The sequence below is a fragment of the Amblyomma mixtum genome, chromosome 4 (assembly GCF_055824585.1).
Source record: "Amblyomma mixtum isolate Tamu chromosome 4, ASM5582458v1, whole genome shotgun sequence".
Classification (NCBI taxonomy): Eukaryota; Metazoa; Arthropoda; class Arachnida; order Ixodida; family Ixodidae; genus Amblyomma; species Amblyomma mixtum.
The window spans coordinates 28361011-28381955 of record NC_143015.1 but is presented as its reverse complement, the minus strand read 5'-3'; the positions used below and the strand labels follow the sequence as shown (position 1 = coordinate 28381955).

At 46.8% G+C, this 20945-nt stretch overlaps 2 protein-coding genes across 2 annotated transcripts in view; both read right to left on the bottom strand.

Annotated features, from left to right (window-relative positions):
• The window catches only part of LOC149346022 (uncharacterized), a 43686-nt gene that overhangs the window by 8273 nt on the left and 14468 nt on the right, over positions 1–20945 (bottom strand). The window lies entirely within an intron of this gene.
• Positions 1287–5969, bottom strand: LOC149346023 (uncharacterized). The gene is made up of 4 exons (XM_089585999.1): positions 5730–5969; positions 5440–5632; positions 4089–4288; positions 1287–1379 (listed from the first exon to the last, which is right to left on the bottom strand). Exons 1-4 carry the CDS (start codon positions 5967–5969, stop codon positions 1287–1289), a joined length of 726 nt encoding a protein of 241 aa, XP_089442125.1.

Here is a 20945-nt window from a genome sequence, read left to right as displayed (position 1 = left end):
GGAAATCGACCAGCGCCTCTCCTTCCGCCCCGCGGCGACCAGGGCCTGCCAGCAGTTGAAGAGGACTACAGCCGCTGTGCACAAGCTCACCGCCCGGGGCCAGGGGATTTCTCAGCAGGCTGCGCTGCGCCTCTACAACGCCGCAGCCTTAGGGGCGATACTCTACGCGCTGCCCCTCGTCACGGTGCGCAAACCATCATGGAAGGCACTGGAGGTGCAGCATCGCAAAGCGCTGCGGACCTGCCTCGGTCTACCCGGAAACTCGCAATGCGAGGCGACACTGGCCGAGGCGGGCGCGTGGCCGCTGCAGCTACAGGCTACGCAGCGCTCGCTGCACCACATTGACCGCCTTCACCGCGCACCAGACGGCGCGGAACTCCTGCAGCGCCTTCGTCACTACCCGCGCTCAAGAATGGGCGCGGCACTGCAGGAATATGACCAGCTGACGCGCGCCACGCCCCCCTACGGCCTCTGCTCCCCCCTGGCCCCTCACGACGGAGGTACAGCGAGAGATCGTCGGCATCGCGGGAAAACGCAGCACACCACTATGTGCAGTGCAGCAGCTAGCCGGAGCCGTCATCTACGAGTAACTGCGCGACCATCTGCTTGTGTTCACTGACGGCTCCGTGGTGAGCGAAAACTGCTCGCTCGCCGCAGCGGCCAACATCCCCGCCCTGCAGCTGCACCGCCAGCAAAGAGTGGCTTACCTGGGCTCTTCGACCACGGCGGAGCTACTGGGTCTTCGCCTGGGCTTGGACCTGGTGCTCACCCTTACTCCGCCGCCACCCAGGTGTGCTCTGCTGTGTGATTCCCGTGCCGCCCTCAGCCGCCTGCAGACTCCCGCCCGTGGCACCCCGTTGCTGTGCGCGTTACGCGAGCGCATTGAGCGCCTCGCGGAGCGCAGATGCAGTTTTCGCGTGCAGTGGGTGCCCGGTCACTAGCCGCGTTTACATGAATGCGACAGTAGCGCATCGCATTTCTTAGCGAATCTCAATAATACGATGCGCCATCGTTTATATGTACCGCGTCATGTCAGTGGCGCCACTCAGTGTCAGATTTGAGAGTGAGAGCGGAAGAGGTCTCCCAGCGGATGTATTCGGATGCACTCGCTTTCCGGTTGTGTTCTCGGCTTCCCGCTCAGCGGCTCAACAGGACGACGCGTCTTTCTCTCATGCGATACTTGCGGCATGCATCCCACGGCAGCATTTCGTTTAGCCGTTGTTATTATTTTATCAGCGTGGACTAATGCTCACGTCCTGCTGTATACCATGGCCTACGTACAACATCTACAGCGGCGCCGTCGGATACAGGCCGCTTGCAACGAAGCGCTCTTGCACGCTACCGGACTTGTTGCAAGGTGGACCGCCAACGAATGGATCCTAAAACAAGGTAAGAATATAGTGCAGGTGTGGACAAGCGTGTACAAAGCGCTCGAATAATGCCCGGTGGTGCGAAGAAAGCTCAGTACTAGGTTCAAAAAATGATTTCTCTAAGACCGGCAGCTCGCAGCATCGAACTGACATATTAGAGACAGAAATGGTAATAGCGCTACAGCAAGGCGTACGTACCCAATAAAGACCGACACAGGACTGACACAGGACATGCGCTACGTCTTGCTGTAGCGATATTACCATTTCTGTCTTAAATAATGCACCATCTAGCCCAGATTGACGTTCTTCTGAACTAACACATGCTCAGAATTTGTGTTTCATGGGTCTTGCTGCCTGCTATCTAAAGAAGTTGTTTAGGCGGCAGTGGCCTTGCAGCTGCCCACGGACAAAACTGAATGCACCTAAACCAAACAAAATAGTGAACACATACAGCGCACGCACAGCACTGCTGACATCGATAAAAATGAAAACAGTTACCTCTTCTTCTACATTACTGTTTTGTTGACGTTTCATAATTATGGCATAGAATAATATTGTTCGAACTTTTTTTTTTTTTTTTCAGATGTATTCAGCAATGAACGGAAAAGACGAGCGCTTTGGATGAAAACACGGTCTGACGACTGGTGGAGCAGAATTGTGAAAACAGAGTTTACAGACGACGACTGGAAAGAAAATTTCAGAATGACACGTGCATCATTCCTCGAGCTTGTAGCACTAGTGGCCCCTTATATGTCACCCGAAGCGGACTGCGTCAGGGCGCCTGTACCGTTAGAAAAGAGAGTGGCCATCGCCCTTTATAAGCTAGCAAGTTGTTGCGAGTACAGGGTAGTGGCTAATCAGTTTGGTGTGCACAAGAGCACGGTAAAAAATTATGTGTACGCTTTGTGTCGTACGTTGGTGAAACATTACATGCAGAAATTTATAGTGTTGCCCACTGAAGAAGAAGCAGCATCCATAGCTCAAAATTTTGAAAGTAAATGTCACCTGCCACAGATATTTGGGGCCATTGACTGTACCCACATACCTATCGTAGCGCCCAAACATGGCTATCGGGATTTCGTCAACCGAAAAATGTGGACGTCCTATAATGTGCAAGGCATAGTGGATGACAAGGGCCGGTAAGTTTCATTTTGTCATTCGTTCGAAGATGCTTTTATAGTTCTTTTGAAAGCATTCCTTTAATGTACGCTGCCAATTATTTCTTATTGCGCCTTTTGCTTGGCAGTATTATTGCTTTTGCGAGATTAGGCTCCGTTAAGCGTCTTAATTTTATCTTTGTGAAGTTTGCAAGCTTATAATGAAAGACTTACGATCATTAACATGTTCACAGTGTCCAAATTGCTGTGCGTTTGCTTTGCAGATTCAGGAGCGTCACGTGCAATGTGCCTGGAAGTGGCCATGACGCTACAGTGCTGAGGATATCGAATGTGTACAGGAGAAGTGATGAGCTGCTGCCGAAAGGGGAGAAGGTTTTCCACGGACACGCAATCCCTTTTATGCTGTTGGGTGATCCCGCATATCCGTCGCTTCCGTGGATATTGAAAGGTTATACATCTTCACAAGGAAGACTCACAAAAGAGCAGGAGTCCTTTAACGTCTACCACAGCTCCGGTCGCAACGTGGTGGAGCATGCTTTTGGGAGACTGAAGGGACGATGGCGTGTGGCGCTTAAGCGTGCTGACATCAACTACAAGTTCATGCCTACTGTCGTCACAGCAGTATGCATCCTACACAATTTTTGTGAGGAGAGGGCAGAGACAGTTCCAGACATTTGGTTAGCGGATGTGAGAGACTGGGAATGCAACATATTTCCCCAACCACCAACACGTCCTCGCCAAGGCAATTCTGCTAGTGGAGTACGAGACTTTCTTTGCGATTTACTGGCACAGAACTTCCCCCTACGTTTGTCTTCATGGTGAACAAAACAGGTCTCAATAAAATGTAAAAGCAGTGTGACTTCCGAGGATGCATACGGGAGAGCCACTGATGCTGTCTCCTTCTAAGTTCCCCTCAATTAACTGATATTACGCTTAGAAAAGAAACAGTGTCACCCAAAATTCTGCTTTAACTGCAGAACTGAACTTATGCGTCTTGGCCATTGTGAGTGCCCGCAGAGAAGGTAGCATGACTTGCTGTACATGATAAAATAATACTCAGCTGATACACACCACAAGCAATTTATTATACCGTTAGGCATGAGCATATGATGTAATTAGTATTTGCAAATGCGGTTGGCTGTGGGGCCATTACAGTAGTGGGACGTAACACGAATTTAATTCGAAACATTTACAAGGAATATGAATTTCACTATAAATTTGAGTGACATTATATGCAACGTAATACTTTAAACAGTGTTTGTAACTGATTTTCAGACTTTGAACGCAAGTGCAGATAAATCACACAACACGAGAACAAAAAGTGAGTAGAGGTAAATCACGCAGTCAACGAGTACATTTCTGGTGTACAGGGTTCTCACTGCCTGCCTTGACTAGGGCCGTGGCTTTGCTCGTCCTGGGGGGTTGGTGATGCCAGAACATTAGAAATAGGCCCAAATGCTTGTACAGGGTGCTGGAAAACCTGTGCTGGCTGGCCAAACAGTTGTGCAGGTGATTGGTGAAACATTGGCTGGCCTAAAGCATGGACAGGCTGGGCCATTATTTGCGTTACTAAGGCCTGTGTGCTTGTAAATAAAGAGGCCGTAATTTGGGCCATTGCCTCCTTGAAGTTTCTGTTCTCTTCCTCAAGCAGCTTATTTTGTTGCTCAAAAATAAGCCTCGTTTGTTCTATCATGAGCTCGCCATTTTGTTTATGTTGCTCCTTTAGGAGGTCGGCAAGCTCCGAATTCCTGCTGCGCCTTATCCGCTTTGGTGGTGGTGCAGAGCTGCTGGCACCATTCGCTGCAAGGAATCGAGAAAAAGGGCAAAGAGTAAAAGTGCAACCATTAGTTCAACTCTAGAATAGACGAATTTGTTTCAAAGAATGTCATGTAGTCTGATGCTGTTGAGAGCCTCCTGCGTATCACATTTTTTTTTATCTTTTATTTCACCTGACGACGCATGAAATAGGCATCTCAGTTGTTATCCACCGCAATTATATGCAAATATTTGTTATTCTTGACTTCCCTAAAAGAGGTTTTGGGCAAAGTAAATTCATAGCGCATAAAAGCTATGTACTGCAGCTGTTCGCACATATTTGCTCCTAGCACGTAGTACTTAAACGCAAAAAGAACGTGCAATTGTTAAATGAGAGTCAAGTTTTTACTTACACTGTGAAGTGCTTGCAGAGAATTGCGAACTGCCCTCGGGTGACATCGTATCATCATCTCCGTCGCTTGTGTCTGTAATTGAGCAGCAATAAATAAAGGCGCGTGTTCGTGTGCTGTGCAGTGTGAATCAGTTAAAGCAGTAAAATACTACCTGGTGCAATATTCTATTCAGGTAAGTAAATAAAACGGAATTACATTGGCATTTCTAAATGTATGTAAGGAAATACGTTGTGTCCTATTCGCGGCATCGCTCAGGCGTCGTCCCTCTTACGCCAACCGATACCGCGCGTTCCGTGCCCGGCGGAGGGGTCAGACCGTACGTCTGCTCTCGGCGAGCGTGGGAAATATTTGGCTTCGCCTGGGATACATGAGTACTCTACAAGGCCACGTTATGCTGCTGCCGATCGGTTTCTGCCTACCGCGGCATGCAACGTGTATGGAGCGACTCCCAGCACAAGTTCAACGCCCTTAGCCGCGCGATGGCTTTGATACGCGCTGGCGCGGTATATCTCAAACTGAGCGAGTACTATTTATTAAAAATACAGCAAGGCTCGTACATAGCCATCATAACTGCCTCAGCAAAATTTGCGCTGCAAAGGAGTGACATTTTAAAGTACCCAATTCTAACAGAGTTCTTTTCGTACTGCCACCGAACCTAAGCTATCACCGAGTCCCACATTTTAAACTTTCCCCGGCAATCATATGTGAAGCCCGTAAACACACTCGCATCGCTGCATAAACTCATAAACTCTGACATTTCATATGTGCACGTACAGCGACTACCGGTGCATGCAGACGCAAAAAGCGGGCATTTCAGGACTCCACCTGCAATGCTGTCGTCATCGCCGGTTGCGTTGCTATCGATGCCATATGTTTGGGCTTCAACCATCGGGCGGTGAGACAGGATGGCGCTCATCATATCAAACCATTGCCACTTGGACGGTGCCGCCCCACTAAGCTTCTGTAGCTCTCTTTCCTGCGGTAAACAAACGAGCCATTCTTAAAGCAGAACTACAAGACAAGCACAAATCGCTTATGAAACGGGTGAACGTGACTAATATCCAGAGACATACCTTGGTATACTTCGCTTTAAGATTTTTCCAATGAGTGCGAAGCTGCTGCCAGGTCCAGTGGTAGCCCAACTCTTCCATTTTCTTTTGTATGAGTTGAAAATGTGCTTGATTGCGCTGCCGCCTTGAATCAAGGAGACGACCAATGTCGATCTCGCTGATGATTGCGAGAAATGACGATGTTTCCTCGCGAGAGAAGAGTACACGTGCAGCGCACGGCGCGTTGTTTCCATCCGCCGACATCCTGCGTGCCGTCTGTACACCGTCTGCGCGCGGGCCGGATCTCACCGGAAGTGAAATTTGGCGCGCCTTCCCATCATTCACAATACGATGCGCCGCTCTGTTTACATGCACGGCGCAAGTCGACTGGTCTCTCTCGATCTACCCCCGACTGGCGGATTGATGCGATGCGCTTTCCTGGCGCGTTATGCCGGTTTACATGAGTGCGATACGCCAGAAAGTTAATACGATGCGCTCTTGTCGCATTCATGTAAACGCGGCTACTGCGGCATCCGCGGCAACGAGCAAGCCGACGAGCTCGCCACCGCCGCACATCAGCTTCCTCCCAGCGACGAGCCGCTCGCCCTGGAAGACGTGCGTGCGGTGATCTACGACCACCTCCGTCAGCAACACCCGGACCCTCGCATCGCGCGAGGAGAGCGCATTTCTCTCGTCGGCGCGCGCTCACTGTCGCGCCTCCAGCGGGCGATGATCATCCGAGTGCGCGTCGGCTGCGTGTGGCCCGGGGAAAGACGGGTGCGCCACGGACTTTCGTCGAGCGACGCGTGCGCTGAATGCGGCGCAGTGGAGACCACCGTGGTGGAGACATCGGAGCACATGCTCCTTCGCTGTACCGCTTCTGCAGTGCCGCGTCGCGAGATGCTCGCGGCCTACAGGGCGCTGGGAATCATCCCGGACAGTCTCGAAGCGCTCCTGTGGCCGCGCGGCAGTGCGCGCACTCGTGACAGAACAATGGTGAGCCTCTGTGCGTTCATCGAGCAGGCGGACTTGACTCCCCGCTTGCTCTGCGCCAGGTAGTGCACGCGTGACACGAACGCTCCGTGGGTGCTACCTCGGATGGTATACGCGGCCGGGCGCCCTACCCCGGCCGCTAGTGCAGTGTGCCGCGCGCGCGATTAATCCGAGACAGGACGCTACGTGCGCGCGGCTATGTACATACAGTTTACTTCTTGTGTGAGTGATTGTGCGCAGTGGCCGCTCGCGCGCACTTATTTTCGGAAAATGCTTGGACATTAGCGCGCGAGCGGCGCGAACTTGATTACTTTTGTATTTTGTAAATAGTGTACAAAGCTCTACCCTGTCCTTTCTCGCTGTCGCTCCCCTCTATACTTCTCCTCACTATCCTCTTCCTTTCCCTTTCGTTTCCGCCGGCTGCAGCTCGGGTGCTTAAGATATTAGATAGCAATTGCCGCGGCCGGCAACACTCTTTTGCTTCACTTTTTATTTTTTTTAAATAAACCACTACCCCCCCCCCCCCCCCCCCCCCCCACTGAAGGACCATGAGCACGCTCGTGCTCGGCCCGACCTGCAAAGCGGCGACGACACAAAAAGAGAATTTCAGGAAAATGAGTTTATTTCAATGACATTCAAATTTTGACCTCGCATTCCAGATCACAGTTTGGGATTATACACAAGACACAACGCATAAAGGTATAGATTTATCACTCTAAATATGCAAGTTGTTCATTGAAGATGGCTTGATCGAAACAAGAGCGGCGCTCTTTCATTACGAATCCTGCGGCGCTGAAATTTTTCTCGCTGCTTGAATTGGTGGCCGCAACGGCTAATACTTTCATAGCAAGAAGAGAAACGCTTGAAGTACGAAGGGGAATGACAGACGTGGTGTCGTAAGCCATGGATGGCGTGCCACGACAGGAAGACTTTTTGACTTGTCAGAGGATAAGCGAGCAAATAAGCGACAGGGCGGCGCTATCCTGCGAATGCCGATGTGGCCGCGACGTCCCTGCTTCTACTATTCACGGGAAGGCACGGTGCTGTGTTCACTTCGCTGACAAGCGATTACGGTGAAACGCAGCACTGCGCCAGAATAGTACGAGCTGAGCCGTAGTGGAGGCGCCAGTGACATTCTTCTAATGCCATTCATGTGGTGGGGGCCCCCCTTCGCTCTCGCCCGCGAATATTGTCCGTCTCCCCGGCCGGAACTGGAGAGAGTAGCTCCTGCCGGGTAGGCGGACAAGAGAGAAGGCTGCCGGCTCTGCGGTGCGCTGCGAGTGGAAGAATTGAACCTTTTCCCGATGTGCTGCTGCAGCGCGACTCCGTGACCCCGCGACCTCGCGTGCGCCGTGCCTCCGCTTCCCAGAACCATCCTTTCTTCTGACAATGCGCCCAAAACTGGTTGCTTTGCCCCAACGTTGGTACTTGCTAGAACGAAAAATGCGTTTCCAGCCCCAGCTAGCTTCTTTTTTTTTTAGCGTTTGTACTATCCTCCAGTCATTGTACATTCCCTCCTGGATGGTCTAGACACAAATCACTTCCTGCTGTGCATGCAAGACGCCCAGCGCACCACAGCGATATTCGCACTTCCACATATATGACACACGCTTTGAACAACTTAGAGCCCTGGGCGTTTGGTTGTGAGTAACACCGTATGGCGCGTAATGCATTCCCATCAGGCAGAATTAAAATATGAGAAAATTCATCGCAAGATATATTTCCTTGTATTCTCCAAGTAAATTACTTCTATACTAACTCCTCCCTTCTGAAGTGACCAAAAGATAAAACAACTCAGCGTGTAAAAAAGGTGAATGCAAAAATGCACTACTTTTGTGCAAAATTCACAGGAAGTGCACTTAAATTGCCACAAGTGCATGGCCAATTAAGGAAAAAAAAACAAGGGCAAAGGACGGAGACGCACAACAGGAACACAGGACGACGCTGTGTTCTGTGTTCCTGTATTCTGTGTTCCCAGTTCTGTGTCCCCGTCTTTTGCGCTGGTTTTCTTTCTACAATCGTGAACCAATTAACTCGCCCAGCTCTCCACTCTACTGGACCAATAAGGCATCAAGCTTCACAGTGCATTAGTGTTATATCTTACGTTACATATTTTCGAATTGTTTTTGCTCGGCATACACGTCTTTCATTTGCTTAGGAAGAAAGCAGCGCAGTCAAGAAAGTTACTCCCTCCTGCCAGCAAAAATTAAAAAAATGCGGTTGTTTCAGCGCCAGTTATAAAATCTTTGCATGCTGACGGCATGTTGAAATTTTCGTTAATGTACCGTAATAATTATCTCATGAAGCCCCAGCTCTTGTGGCCCAGGACGAAGAGTACGATGATTTAAGGCAATATTTGAAGTGCATTTATGAACCAAGTTCTTATTGCTCTAACGTTCTCCTAAGCAAATAAAACTGAAAATTGTGATAACTTTGATAATGCTTTATGGAGCTAACACTACCTGGACGTGGTAAATAAACAAAAAATAAATTCTTTAATAAAGGCCTGTACGCTGCACTTGTGCTGCTCATTTATTTCATGCTGTCCATTTTCTCAGTGCAGTGTCTTCTTTGATATGCATATTTCTGGCTCATTACATACTTTGCTTCGGTTCACAATTCTTCTTTTAGCTATATTTCATCCACTTTCCTGCCATGATCTCTATTCAAACGTAATTTGTGTAATTTTGCTTTGTCCGGGCTCCTGCAATGTTCTAGTATATATGAATGATGTGAAGACCTGTTTCAAGCTGTTGCACTATAATTTAGTCTAACCTCCTCGATCACGATCACCTAAGCCTTTCCTTATCTGTTGCCATACTTTTTTATGGAAACACTTAAAAACAAAGCACCATGATCTATTTCAGTATTGCTTTATTTGCCGATCTAATTTTTTCGAAGATAACATGGAATACCAACTCCCCTTTATGTCCCCGTTCTCGTCTAGAAGTCGCGAATTTTTAGATGTGCGCTCAGTATTCTCGTTAGTGCATTTGTGCTCACAAGGGACTATAACAGCCAACGCGGCTAATACGCTAGATTTAATCCTGACAAATCGATCTGACATAGTCTCACCTATTACATACCTGCCAGGCATCAGCGACCACTTGCTAATGCACTCTGACATTAATCTACCACTCCGAACACTAACAAAAAGAAAAAAAATAATAATACGAGACTACAACGGAGCAAATTTTCAGGCGATAAATAATGAACTTTTTTTTTATCGATGCTTTCCCATAGCTTTGGTGTCCGCAGCATTCAAACCAACTGGAGCATGTTCACAGCTATAGTCACCCAACTTACAGAACAATACACTCCTGAACGCACTGCCATCACCCACTCAATAGCTACCTGGTGTAATAATCACATTAAACGTTTATCTAACAAAAAAGCCTCTACCGCATCGTAAAGTTCTCGCCAACTAGTGAGTGATCGGACTTCGTATTCAGCGGCTTCCAACATGTATGTTCAGGCGCTCAAAAGCGCTAAAAGCACTTCCACTCACATGTAACCACCAATGTCAAAAATTCTGGCGGGTCATTAATCCTTCCACCGACGATAGTTTTGCGTTATCTGACCCGTTAGGCGACCCCATCCCTTCCGACGTTTGCGTCACGATTCTTAACCGCGCAATCACTGACAACTTTACACCCATATCTGATGTATACATATGCCTACAACTCACCACTTCAACTATGTTTTCATGCCACCTATAACTGTTGCTCCTACTGGTGTGAATAAGCTTATTGATGGACTCAGTGTTCATTCCGCTCCGGGTTATGACTCCGTTACTTAAAAAGCACTGCAGCTTATTCGCCCATTATACTAACCAAACTTTTCCAGCATTGACCAGTCAACGCTGCTACTGAGTGGAAGATCAGAAAGGTGGTTACAGTCTACAAATCCGACAGCAAAGCATCCCTTATTAATTATCGTCCCATATCCCTTACCAATACTTGACCCAAAATGTTCAAAAATATAATATTCACCAACCTTGTTAACTTCCTTTCATTGAACAACTTTTTTATGTCAGCGCAACATGGTTTTCGAAAACCTTACTCTTGCGAAACACAGTTAATATAGTTCACACATGCATTTCACTGTATTCTAGACCTACCATCACTAACTGACTGTATATTTCTGGATTTTTCGAAGGCTTTCGACTATGTATGTCAACCTTTTGGCTCACAAACTAAAACATCTGAATATTGACTGGCAGCGACGGCAGCATCCAGCGAACATCTCTTGATCTGCTATTTCAACTGTGCAGATACAACGACTGGCATTCTTTCCCGGATTGTCAAGCGCTGGCCGGTGAAGGATCCATCGGACATTGCGGATTTGCCTGGCTTTTTCTACCGCTCGAACTGCACAGCGCTCCCGAGAGCTGTGTGACGCCCAGGCCCCTGCTACGTACACCGTCACCGCCGTGATCACCGGAGCTATCACCGCCGCACGCCCCTACTGCGCTTGCGCGCCTGACGAAGGAATACAAGACGGATAAATCAAGAGCACACGGGGAGGCAGTCATTTGGCAGCGACGGCAGCATCCAGCGAACATCTCTTGATCTGCGATTTCAACTGTGCAGGTTAGTTTGTTCCCCTATTTACTGTACGCGTAGTGGTGCTTGTGCTGCTGTCGCTGCCAAAGACTTGTATATTTTGCTGTATTGCCGGGCCTATTGTGGTTTTCTGCTGTAGGGGAAACAATGGCCCATGTCTGCTTCACTTGTGATGAAGCATTCCATGAAAATGAGGGGCGTGTAGCTTGTTCTGGGTGTGTGCACGAATACCATTTTGGAAAATGCGCGGGAATAGCTGAAAAGTCATTCAAAGGAAAATCCGAAGCTGCAAAGAAAACATGGCGGTGCCAAAACTGCCGGAGCTCGGTACAAGGTGGTAGCAGCACTGATGAAAACAAGACTGACATGGATATAAAAGCTATCCTTGTATCTATTAATCTAAAGCTAGAATGCCTACCTTCCCTCGCCGCTCGAGTCGAAACTATGGAGGAGTCTGTTACGCACATGTCTGCCATTTTTGAGGAACTGAAAAAAACGATTTACGTGCAGGAAAATGAAATTAAGGTACTTAGAAAGCAGGTACAGGAACTGGAGATGAAGGAGGATGAGAACCAATTTGCTCAGGCTCAGCTTCGGCGGGAAGTGAACGAACTTGAATTCCGAAATAGGCAGCTTAATTTAGAAATCCATGGGGTGCCTCTCGTGCAAGGTGAAAACTTGCATAATGTGCTAAACGGAGTTGCAGACCAGCTGGAAACGCCACATTTGGTCGAGCATGACATTGCCTCGGTACACAGGCTACCCGCACAGAAAGACAAAATTCCCGGAATAATCGTCCGTTTCACAAGGCAGTCGACAAGGGAATCTTGGTTAAGTAAAAAGAGCAAGCTAAATGATAGCCATCCACGCATCTTCATCCAGGAAAACTTGACCCGTCACAACAGAGACCTGCTACAAGCAACAAAGAACTGGGCCAAAGAAGCTGGTTTTAAATACGTGTGGCATACGCATGGAAAGGTTCTTTTGAGAATGTCTGATGGTGCAAACGCAATTCACGTTAGAAGCCGTGATGACCTCGACCGCCTTCTGCCCAAATGATGCGCCCAGCCAGTATCATTCCTGAACAGAGAAGCTAGAGATGGATGAACACGATTTCTATTCACCAGATGACTTGAACAATGTGGTATCTCATTTGGGACGTCATGCGTTGAAATCTGTGCATTTATACGCCAGATCTGTCCGAAACAAAGCGCTTCTGTTAGATGAATTCTTTAGCCAATTTTCTTTCAATTTTTCAGTTATCATGTTCAGTGAAACATGGAGCAAAAATGAGAGTGACGTTTTTAGAATGGAAGGCTATAATACACATTATCTCAACCGACCTTGTGGTAGCGGTGGTGGTGTTGCAGTTCTAACTTTAGAACAAATGGACTGCGAACTAGTAGACGCTTTCAGTACTGTAACTCCCGATTACGAAGTTCTATCTTTATTTGCGGATAAAGTGCTGTATTCGGTTTGTTATCGGCCGCCAAGTGGGCATATTCCAACATTTCTTAATTTTATGAAAGCTTTCTTTCGTTTGTTGTGGAAAGCAGGTGCATGTTGGTAGCTGCAGGTGACTACAACATTGATATGGATATTGATACTCCTGTTTGTACAAATTTTATCAATGTTCTGCTGTCAAATGGGTTCAACAATGTTATAAATAATCCAACAAGAATAACAACTGATTGCCAGTCAGTATTGGATGTCTTCATAACAAATTTTGTATTATCGGATGTAAAAGCTGGTGCATTAGCATGTTCTATTAGTGATCATCTTCCGGTGTTTTTTTGCCTAGATGTTGCCAGCATTCCTAAACATCCGCCTGCTGAAAACCTTTACCAGCCAGTAACTGACGCGGCTCTCGATGCATTCAGAAAAGAATTGATTCAAGTAGACTGGCGAAAGGTCCTGACTTTGGTCGATGCTGACAATGCTTATGATGCATTTTTAGATATCTTTAAAGGTTTTTACCAAGTTCACTTTCCTGTAAAAAAGCGCCAAAGAAATAGGAAAATTCGGAAACCATGGGTAACATACGAACTCTACCAACAAATGAGAACAAAAGACAGGCTGTTCAGAAAATTTCTTCGCACGCGTAATCTTGATGACTTGACGATTTTCAAACAATATCGAAACAAACTAACCAAGAAATTGTGCATTGCGCGCAAAGATTACTTCGCATCTTTTGTGGATGTCAAAAATTCACCGAGCGCACTGCTTTGGGACAAACTAAATATGTTACTACGCCGTGGTAATAGCAGGAGCTGCATATCCAAACTTACTATTAAGGGCAAGGACTTGCAAGGGGAGGAACTGGCTGATGCTTTCAACACTTTTTTTACAAATATGAGTACACCAGGTAGATCCCACAACGCATGTCAGTATATGAACAGGAGGAATGATAGAACTTTATTTTTACAGCCAGTCACAGTGCAGGAAGTGATTTCAACTATTAGAAGTTTAAACAACAGCAGCAGTAGGGATATCGATGAAATTCAAATAAAACCCGTCAAATACGTTGCAGATGTAATTGCACCAGTTCTAGCGAATATTTTTAATATGTGTTTAACTACGTCTATATTCCCAGTAAAGTTGCAGGTTGCCAAAGTAGTAGTGCTCTTTAAAAAGGGGAATCGAAACGAATTGGGCAATTATCGGCCTGTATCTATATTGCCGATTTTTTCAAAGGCTTTCGAGAAAATAATTCATTGCAGGGTTTTGAATTTCATCGAAACCTCCAGTGTATTAACACCTTACCAATTTGGTTTCCGGAAGAATATGTCAACTGAATTAGCCTTGCTTCACCAAAAAGAATATATCTTAACACAATTTGAGAACAAGAAAATCGTGGTTGGCTTATTTGTTGACTTCTCCAAGGCTTTTGACTTGGTCAATCATGAAGTTTTATTGAATAAGCTGGATATTTATGGTGTACGTGGATGTGCGTTACATTTACTACGGTCATATTTGTCCCACCGGCAACAAGTAGTCCAAATTAATAACTCGATCACAAGTCCTACCACTGGCTTGTGGTGTCCCACAAGGCAGCATATTGGGGCCTTTGCTCTTTAACCTTTATATAAATGACATTGTTAATATTAACCAGGATGCCAAATTTATCATATACGCAGACGATACCAGCATATTTTTCTCTGGTAATAATATCGATCAACTTATATCTAGTTGCAATGACACAATAGTTCAACTACAACAATGGTCGTCCTATAATTCTATGACAATTAACGCAAATAAAACAAAAGCTGTTATCTTTCGGGCAAAGAATAAGCCACTCCTTCCTCATGCCGACATTATTTTTAACTCTCGTCCTGTTGACGTTGTTGACCATTTCAAAAGCCTTGGTGTGACATTTACTGCTCACATGTCCTGGGAAACTCATGTGAACTTACTAGTGACGAATTTAGCTCGGATAACTGGAGTAATTGGTCGTCTCAGATACATTCTTTCTACAAAACTTAAACTATTGGCTTATAATTCACTCTTTTATTCACATGTAACTATTGCCAACTTGTTTGGGGGTACAATTACATTCTCTAATCTACAAAAAAATTATGTCATGCAGAAGCGATACCTACGTCATGTGTACAACGCTGGTTATCATGCAACAACTGCAGGTTTTTTTCATAGAGCGCATGTCATTAAGGCTCATAAACTATATCTCTACCGTCTGAGTACTAGATTTAAATATGAAGTAAGATATAACATACATAACCTTGGTACTCTGGCATATTTAGAAAAGAATGAACAATATTATGCTACAAGACATGGAGAATGTTGGAAAATCGTTGCACCCCGTTTGAACTCTGGCATGGAACGCCTATGTTATTCTTTACCATCACTGTTAAACCATTATCTGTCTACTAACTTTGATTTATTTATTTGCTCCACTGCTAAGCTTCGCTCTATGTTTACTGAGGATGAATAACTGATTTTACTTATCCTGGGATTTCATTTTTCGGACCACTCTGTTTTGCTTCTGTTCTGCACTGATCAAGTGTTTTCATTTTCTTTTGTTTGACTGTGTGAATTGATTGCTGTTGACCAAACGCTGCTCATTAAGTGGGGCGACGGACTCGTCAAGCCGCCTATTGACGGCTTTTTTTCCGTCGTCCTCCATCTGTGTACTGCACATGGTGGAAATAAAGTCTTCTTCTTCTTCTTCTAACTTATTGAAATGGATTGAAGGTCTACTTAATCGCTCACAATTAGTTTTTGCTAACGGTTATAACACCTGTTTTACAGAGGTGTCTTCCGGAGTTCCACAAGGTTCAGTTCTTGGACCCTAGCTACTGTTCCTGATTTAACATTAATGATCCCCGCTCTCTTATAGATTCTCATATTCACCTATTCGCTGATGTTTGCGTCATTTTTAGAGAAATAACCAACGCTAACAACCTTGCATTACTTCAGTCAGTGGCGGTCACAGAGAGTGGTTTTAGGGGGAGCGGACAGACAGCTGTATATAAAAAAAGAAAAAATAGAAACAACGATTTTTTATTTTATTTGCACATCAATTTTTTTGCGCTTTGCTATTGAAAAATAAATGGCGAAAGGTATAGACATTATACCATTACTCAATCTTTGAATGTTAACGTTTACGCGAGCAATATTCATTTCGATACCAGGGGAAACGAGTCGACGTCTGAGATATCCCGCCACGACGTCCACTAAAGTCAAAGCACCTGCCCGGACATTTCACCACTGGGGTTAGCGGCCTTCATTTCTCAGTTCTGGGAAGTGGCTTTGTTCCGCCCTCAGTCCCCTCCTTCAAGGCGGCTGGTCGGCGCTCCTTGTCAAGCCAGAAAGGGATGGTCCCCTCGCTGGCGTCGCTGTGTCCCATGGTGGGATAAAGACATGAATGGGTGGCTCCCTTCCCCCCCTCCCCCGCCGACGAGGTTGCTGGCCACCGCAACCGCAGGTGAATGGCACCGCCGTCGCCGCCGCGCCGGCGGCATGGCAAGACAACGGTGGCGGCAAGGCAGGAACACGATTCGTCGACAATCACAACGAATTGTGCTCGTATAACTATCAACGTGCATAACGTGGAATTGTGTGAAATAAGACAGCCGCTAACAAGGTGAACGTGAAAAGCAGGGGACTACTTGACGAGACCGCCACTGACTTCAGTGCGAAGAATGGTGAATGCAGTTATATATGAACAAATGCAAAGTCATGCGTGTATCCAGGTATCCAGTAAAACTTCCGTCCCACCTCACTACTACTTCGATAACATTTCGTTGAAATCAGCCTCATCATATAAGTGCATCGGCGTCCACATTACTTATTATCTTAACTGGTCTCTTCATACCGAGAGCATAATTGAAAATGCTAATCGCATGCTTTGCTACTTACGTCGCAACTTCTTTAACGTTCCTTCCAATTTGAAACTATTGCTTTATCCAACACTAATACGATAAAAACTCGAGCATGCAACAAGTGCATGACACCCTGCTCATGACAACTTCATTAATGATCTTGAGCTGGTGCAAAATAACTCTGTGCGTTTAATCCTTGTTAACTACAACCGCACAGCGAGTATAACTACTATGAAGTCTAATATCTGCCTCCCATCACTGACATCGCGCAGAAAAGTGTTTCGTATCACCCTCTTCCACAAGCTGTACCATTATCCCGCTCTTCGTGATCACCTCATCCCCCATACTGTTTCTTTATCCCTCCGCATTGATCATGATCACAAAGTCGGAAGTGTGTCATGCAACACGAAATGCTTCTCGCAGTCATTCCGGCCGCGAACCTCATGCGACCGGAACCATCTTCCCGCAGAAGTTACCGGCACTGAAAATTATGAGCAGTTCCGCGTAGCACTAGCTAACATTGTATATTCAGGCGCTGTTTAATATTCATGTAATCAACTGTATTTTTCTCTCAGTTTTCGTATATTTACCATTCCCCCTGTGTAATGCCACTGGCCTTGAGGGGTAACATAAATAAATAAACAAACAGAGTAATATGCAAGCCTCTTACACAACATTCACTAATATTTCTTTCTTTCTGTAATAACGCTTTGTAGACAGCCTAAAGACTCATATTTCACTCACGTGAAGATTCATTTTTCACAGTCACAGTTCCATACTGTAGAGCGCAGGATAGCGCTTGTGCTGCATCGTTCTTCTTCTGTGTGTGTCATTGCAGGCGCTATTGTTTATTTTCTCAAGTACTATGCACCATGTGCCCCAAACTGAAGTTCTTCTAAATCTTCTTTGATATTAGCAGTTCCAAATTCAAGCCTTCTGCAGGATTTGAAGGAGGCCCAAGGAGCCGAGGACTAATTTTATGCATATGTAAATGTAAACAGCTAATCTATCTGTACTATTGTAACTTGCATTCTCTTTTTTGCTTTATGTGCTGTTTTTATAGTTCGTGCCATAGTGCTGAATGTCGTAATTTTTGTATGTATATAGCGTAAATTGATACTGTATGTCTGCTGTCAAAGTGTTTTCTTTTTCTTTACTGTAATGCGCGATTGTAATGTTTGTCTCTTATATTGTTTGGTGTACTTTCCATGTTCTTTTAAAGTACCAACTTGTTTTTCCTACGTTCAAAACTGTCATCTAATGGTCCCCTGGGCCTTGTCAAGCTGCGTGCACAGCTTTTAGCCCAGGGTGACCAGCCAAATTTTTCTGGTAAATAAAGTGCATTGACTGATTTATTAATTCATTGATATGCAACTTACAAATGATTGGAAATGAGGGGAACATGTGCACAGGGCGGAAAGCGCGTGGTCTCCCAGGAAACACTGAGGTGGCCCCGAGAAGGGCCTTTAGTAAGGACGACATCCGTTTTGTGCCTCTTCACTAAGCAGCGACGACACTGCGTGCGCAGTCCTCGTTTTGCCCGAGCTGTCGAAGCAATCCTTGTTAAAAAAAAAAACACGAGAGAACAAAGTCATGCTGTGTATGCAGATGCGATCGCCTTGTGGTTCCATTCATGGCGAACAATCATCCGGCAAGCCCGGCTTTTTCGACGGATTCAGGAAACGACTGAAAAGAACAAAAGTAAGGAGCGAAGAAAGGTGCACTGCTTACAGGTTAGAACACAAAAAAACAAAACTAGGCGCTGCATTCGGTTAACCCATTCAACGAGGCGTGGCGTGAGCTTTAAATCCGATTTCGACAAGGCGTGAGAAGTCGCTAAAGAGGCAAAGGCACACTGTACTGGGCATGGGCGTCCGGAAGGGGGGGCAAGGGGGGGCGGTTGCCCCCCCTTGGAATTACGGATATTATTTATGCACTAGTAGAAAACAACTACACAGCTGCCGCCTCCCCCATAACCGGCCATCGGGTGCACCCCCCTGGAAAAAGTTCTGCGGACGCCCTTGGTACTGGGTGAATGATATAGCTAGACTAAGCGCAAGTCATAACTTCTCTAAAGCCACACTGCACCCGTTTAACCCTGCAACGAGGCCTAGCGCGGGTTCTGATGTCTGGCGCCGATTTCGACAAAGAGAGGGAACACGGCCGCGAGATTGGATGCCCGCAATCTTCCAGGAAGCAATGAAGCGGCCCTGAAAAGGGCCGTTTGGAGCAGCTCTTCAACGTCAACCTACAGTGGCGTGGCGGCGAGCAGTAGGCCCAGCGTCCGCGGCGAACAATGACATCGGCTTCCGAGAAGCATATCCAGGGAACGATGCTGCAATAAAAAAGTTTCGTTACAAGCACCGAAATTTGGTGAGCCCTCAATGCACGAGAAAACTTGCGACAATGTAGTTCAGTCCTTACCTCGGGGTTGAGAATGCGCACGCCCGACAAGAGCGTCAGCGTAGCTGTCAAACGGCGCTCCTCAAAGCGCGCCTGATGCGGATCCTCGTAGTGCCGCGGCAAAAACTTTAAATACGAGCACGACACTAGCCACGTGCTCCTGGCGAAACGGCGAAAGCCACAAGCAAAACCTGCACAGAAATTTCAGCTGGCTGTCGCCGACGAGCGCACCACGCACGAACGCCATAGCTGCACACGCCTCGAAACGAGTGCGCCGAGGATCACGAAACGAATGCCCGCTCACCACGCACGCGCGGCGCGGCGGGTGCACCTAGCGATTCCCCAGGCGCTCTAGGGAGAGGTCGAGAAAGGCGCGTTGACGCCACGTCCGGTTGAGAACGAGGGCGAAGTCAAAAAACGTCACGGAGAAGCGCATCCCATCGACCAATCAGCGTTTCCAGCCTACCTACCCGCAAACGCTTCTCAGGGCTGTGGCATGTTGCAAGTTGCGCGTCCGCGCCGAGGGTGGCGCCCCGGTCGAAACGATTGCAGCGATCCTGGTATCGGCGGTAAACGGGGCTTATGGCTGAGGCTTAGCTAAGGTTAAGCCTAGTCAGATGCGAAGCATATTGGTGGCTAGGCTTGGTAATACATGGCTTTCCTTGGTTGCAAACTTGGTCATTTTAATACAACCACTAGAAGCCTTCGTCGCGGGGGAAGACAACGGCATGGCTACACGGAACGCCGACTAACCCCGAGACGCGCGTTGGGTGAGCGCCTGGATTGCCACGGAAGCCGCGTCTGCCTGCCCGGTGGAGCGAGCGTTTCACCTACAGCGAGTGTGAACGCGCGTTCGAAATGCGCGGGAATGCCGCTCGAGGACATTCCGGCGTCTGTGCGATGGCATCGTCACGGCGACGTCACGGTGTCACGTGGCGTGACGTCTAGGGGTCCCACGCCGACGGCGTGAGTGGTAGCTCTAGCAATATGCTTCGCATAAAACATGCTTATGAACTAAATTATAACCAGCCATAGGTATTAAAAATAAGACATCAAAGAAATTAGTTGCGAAGATGACGACGCGGGTAACGCGGCAGCAGACGACAAGCAGACGACGCACGGCGACGTCGGCGACATTCGCACTGCAGCAGCGTCATTGGCGTCATGTCGAGTCACACAGTGAGCTTTTCTTGGAGTCTTTATACTAAGAACTAGCACTGCAGCATATTATGTTGTCCCTAGCCCAACGCACTGTGATTTCTTCTACACGAATCAAAGGTTGAAAATTTTCTCTACCTTCCTCTGCGCGTGTTTATTCATAGCCACAGACTGATGCGTTTCAATACAGGTCAGATGTTTTACTTCTCTGCTATTTACCTAAATCTCTTACAAAGTCGCGTACAAACGTATATTCAGTCATGTAGCATTTTATTATGTTTACTGTACCTTGATACCTTTTTTTATCCCCTATATATTCTCTGCGCGCTCATGTCTTCTAGGTTTACATAATGGCGTTTTTTTATTTTGATTTTTGATGCCTGTTACTGATACTGCAATGTCACTCATACTTAAAATCACTTTTTGGACATCGATTGTCACTGCTGATGTTCTTTTAATAAATTGTTCTTTGTACAAAAACCATTTACGCTTTTCGTTCTCGATCGAGCTCAGCTGCTAAGCAGTCGCGCCGCTCGCCACCATACACCATGCTACATCAACAGACACATCGAAATACAAAAGCGAGTGAGCAGATTCCGTAAGTACTAAGGAAATCAAGCGTGAATGCAGCGCGGGATCAGTTAATCACCACTATTTACAAAGCTTGGATCGAGCTAGCGGCCGCCAGCATCAGGAACGCGCGGGTACAGTGCACTGTAGCGCGAGCAACCGGCCACAACCAGCCGCCTAAACGCGCGCCGCCATATTGGATTTTTGATGCG

What these genes read in the sequence shown, in the direction of transcription:
- LOC149346023 (XM_089585999.1), bottom strand. Translation starts at nt 5,969, where the DNA reads ATGTCGGCGGATGGAAACAACGCGCCGTGCGCTGCACGTGTACTCTTC. An exon ending in TTAAAGCGAAGTATACCAAG is followed by an intron (nt 5,633 to 5,729) that starts GTATGTCTCTGG and finishes TGTTTACCGCAG; the next exon opens with GAAAGAGAGCTACAGAAGCT. An exon ending in TTTTGCGTCTGCATGCACCG is followed by an intron (nt 4,289 to 5,439) that starts GTAGTCGCTGTA and finishes GATTCCTTGCAG; the next exon opens with CGAATGGTGCCAGCAGCTCT.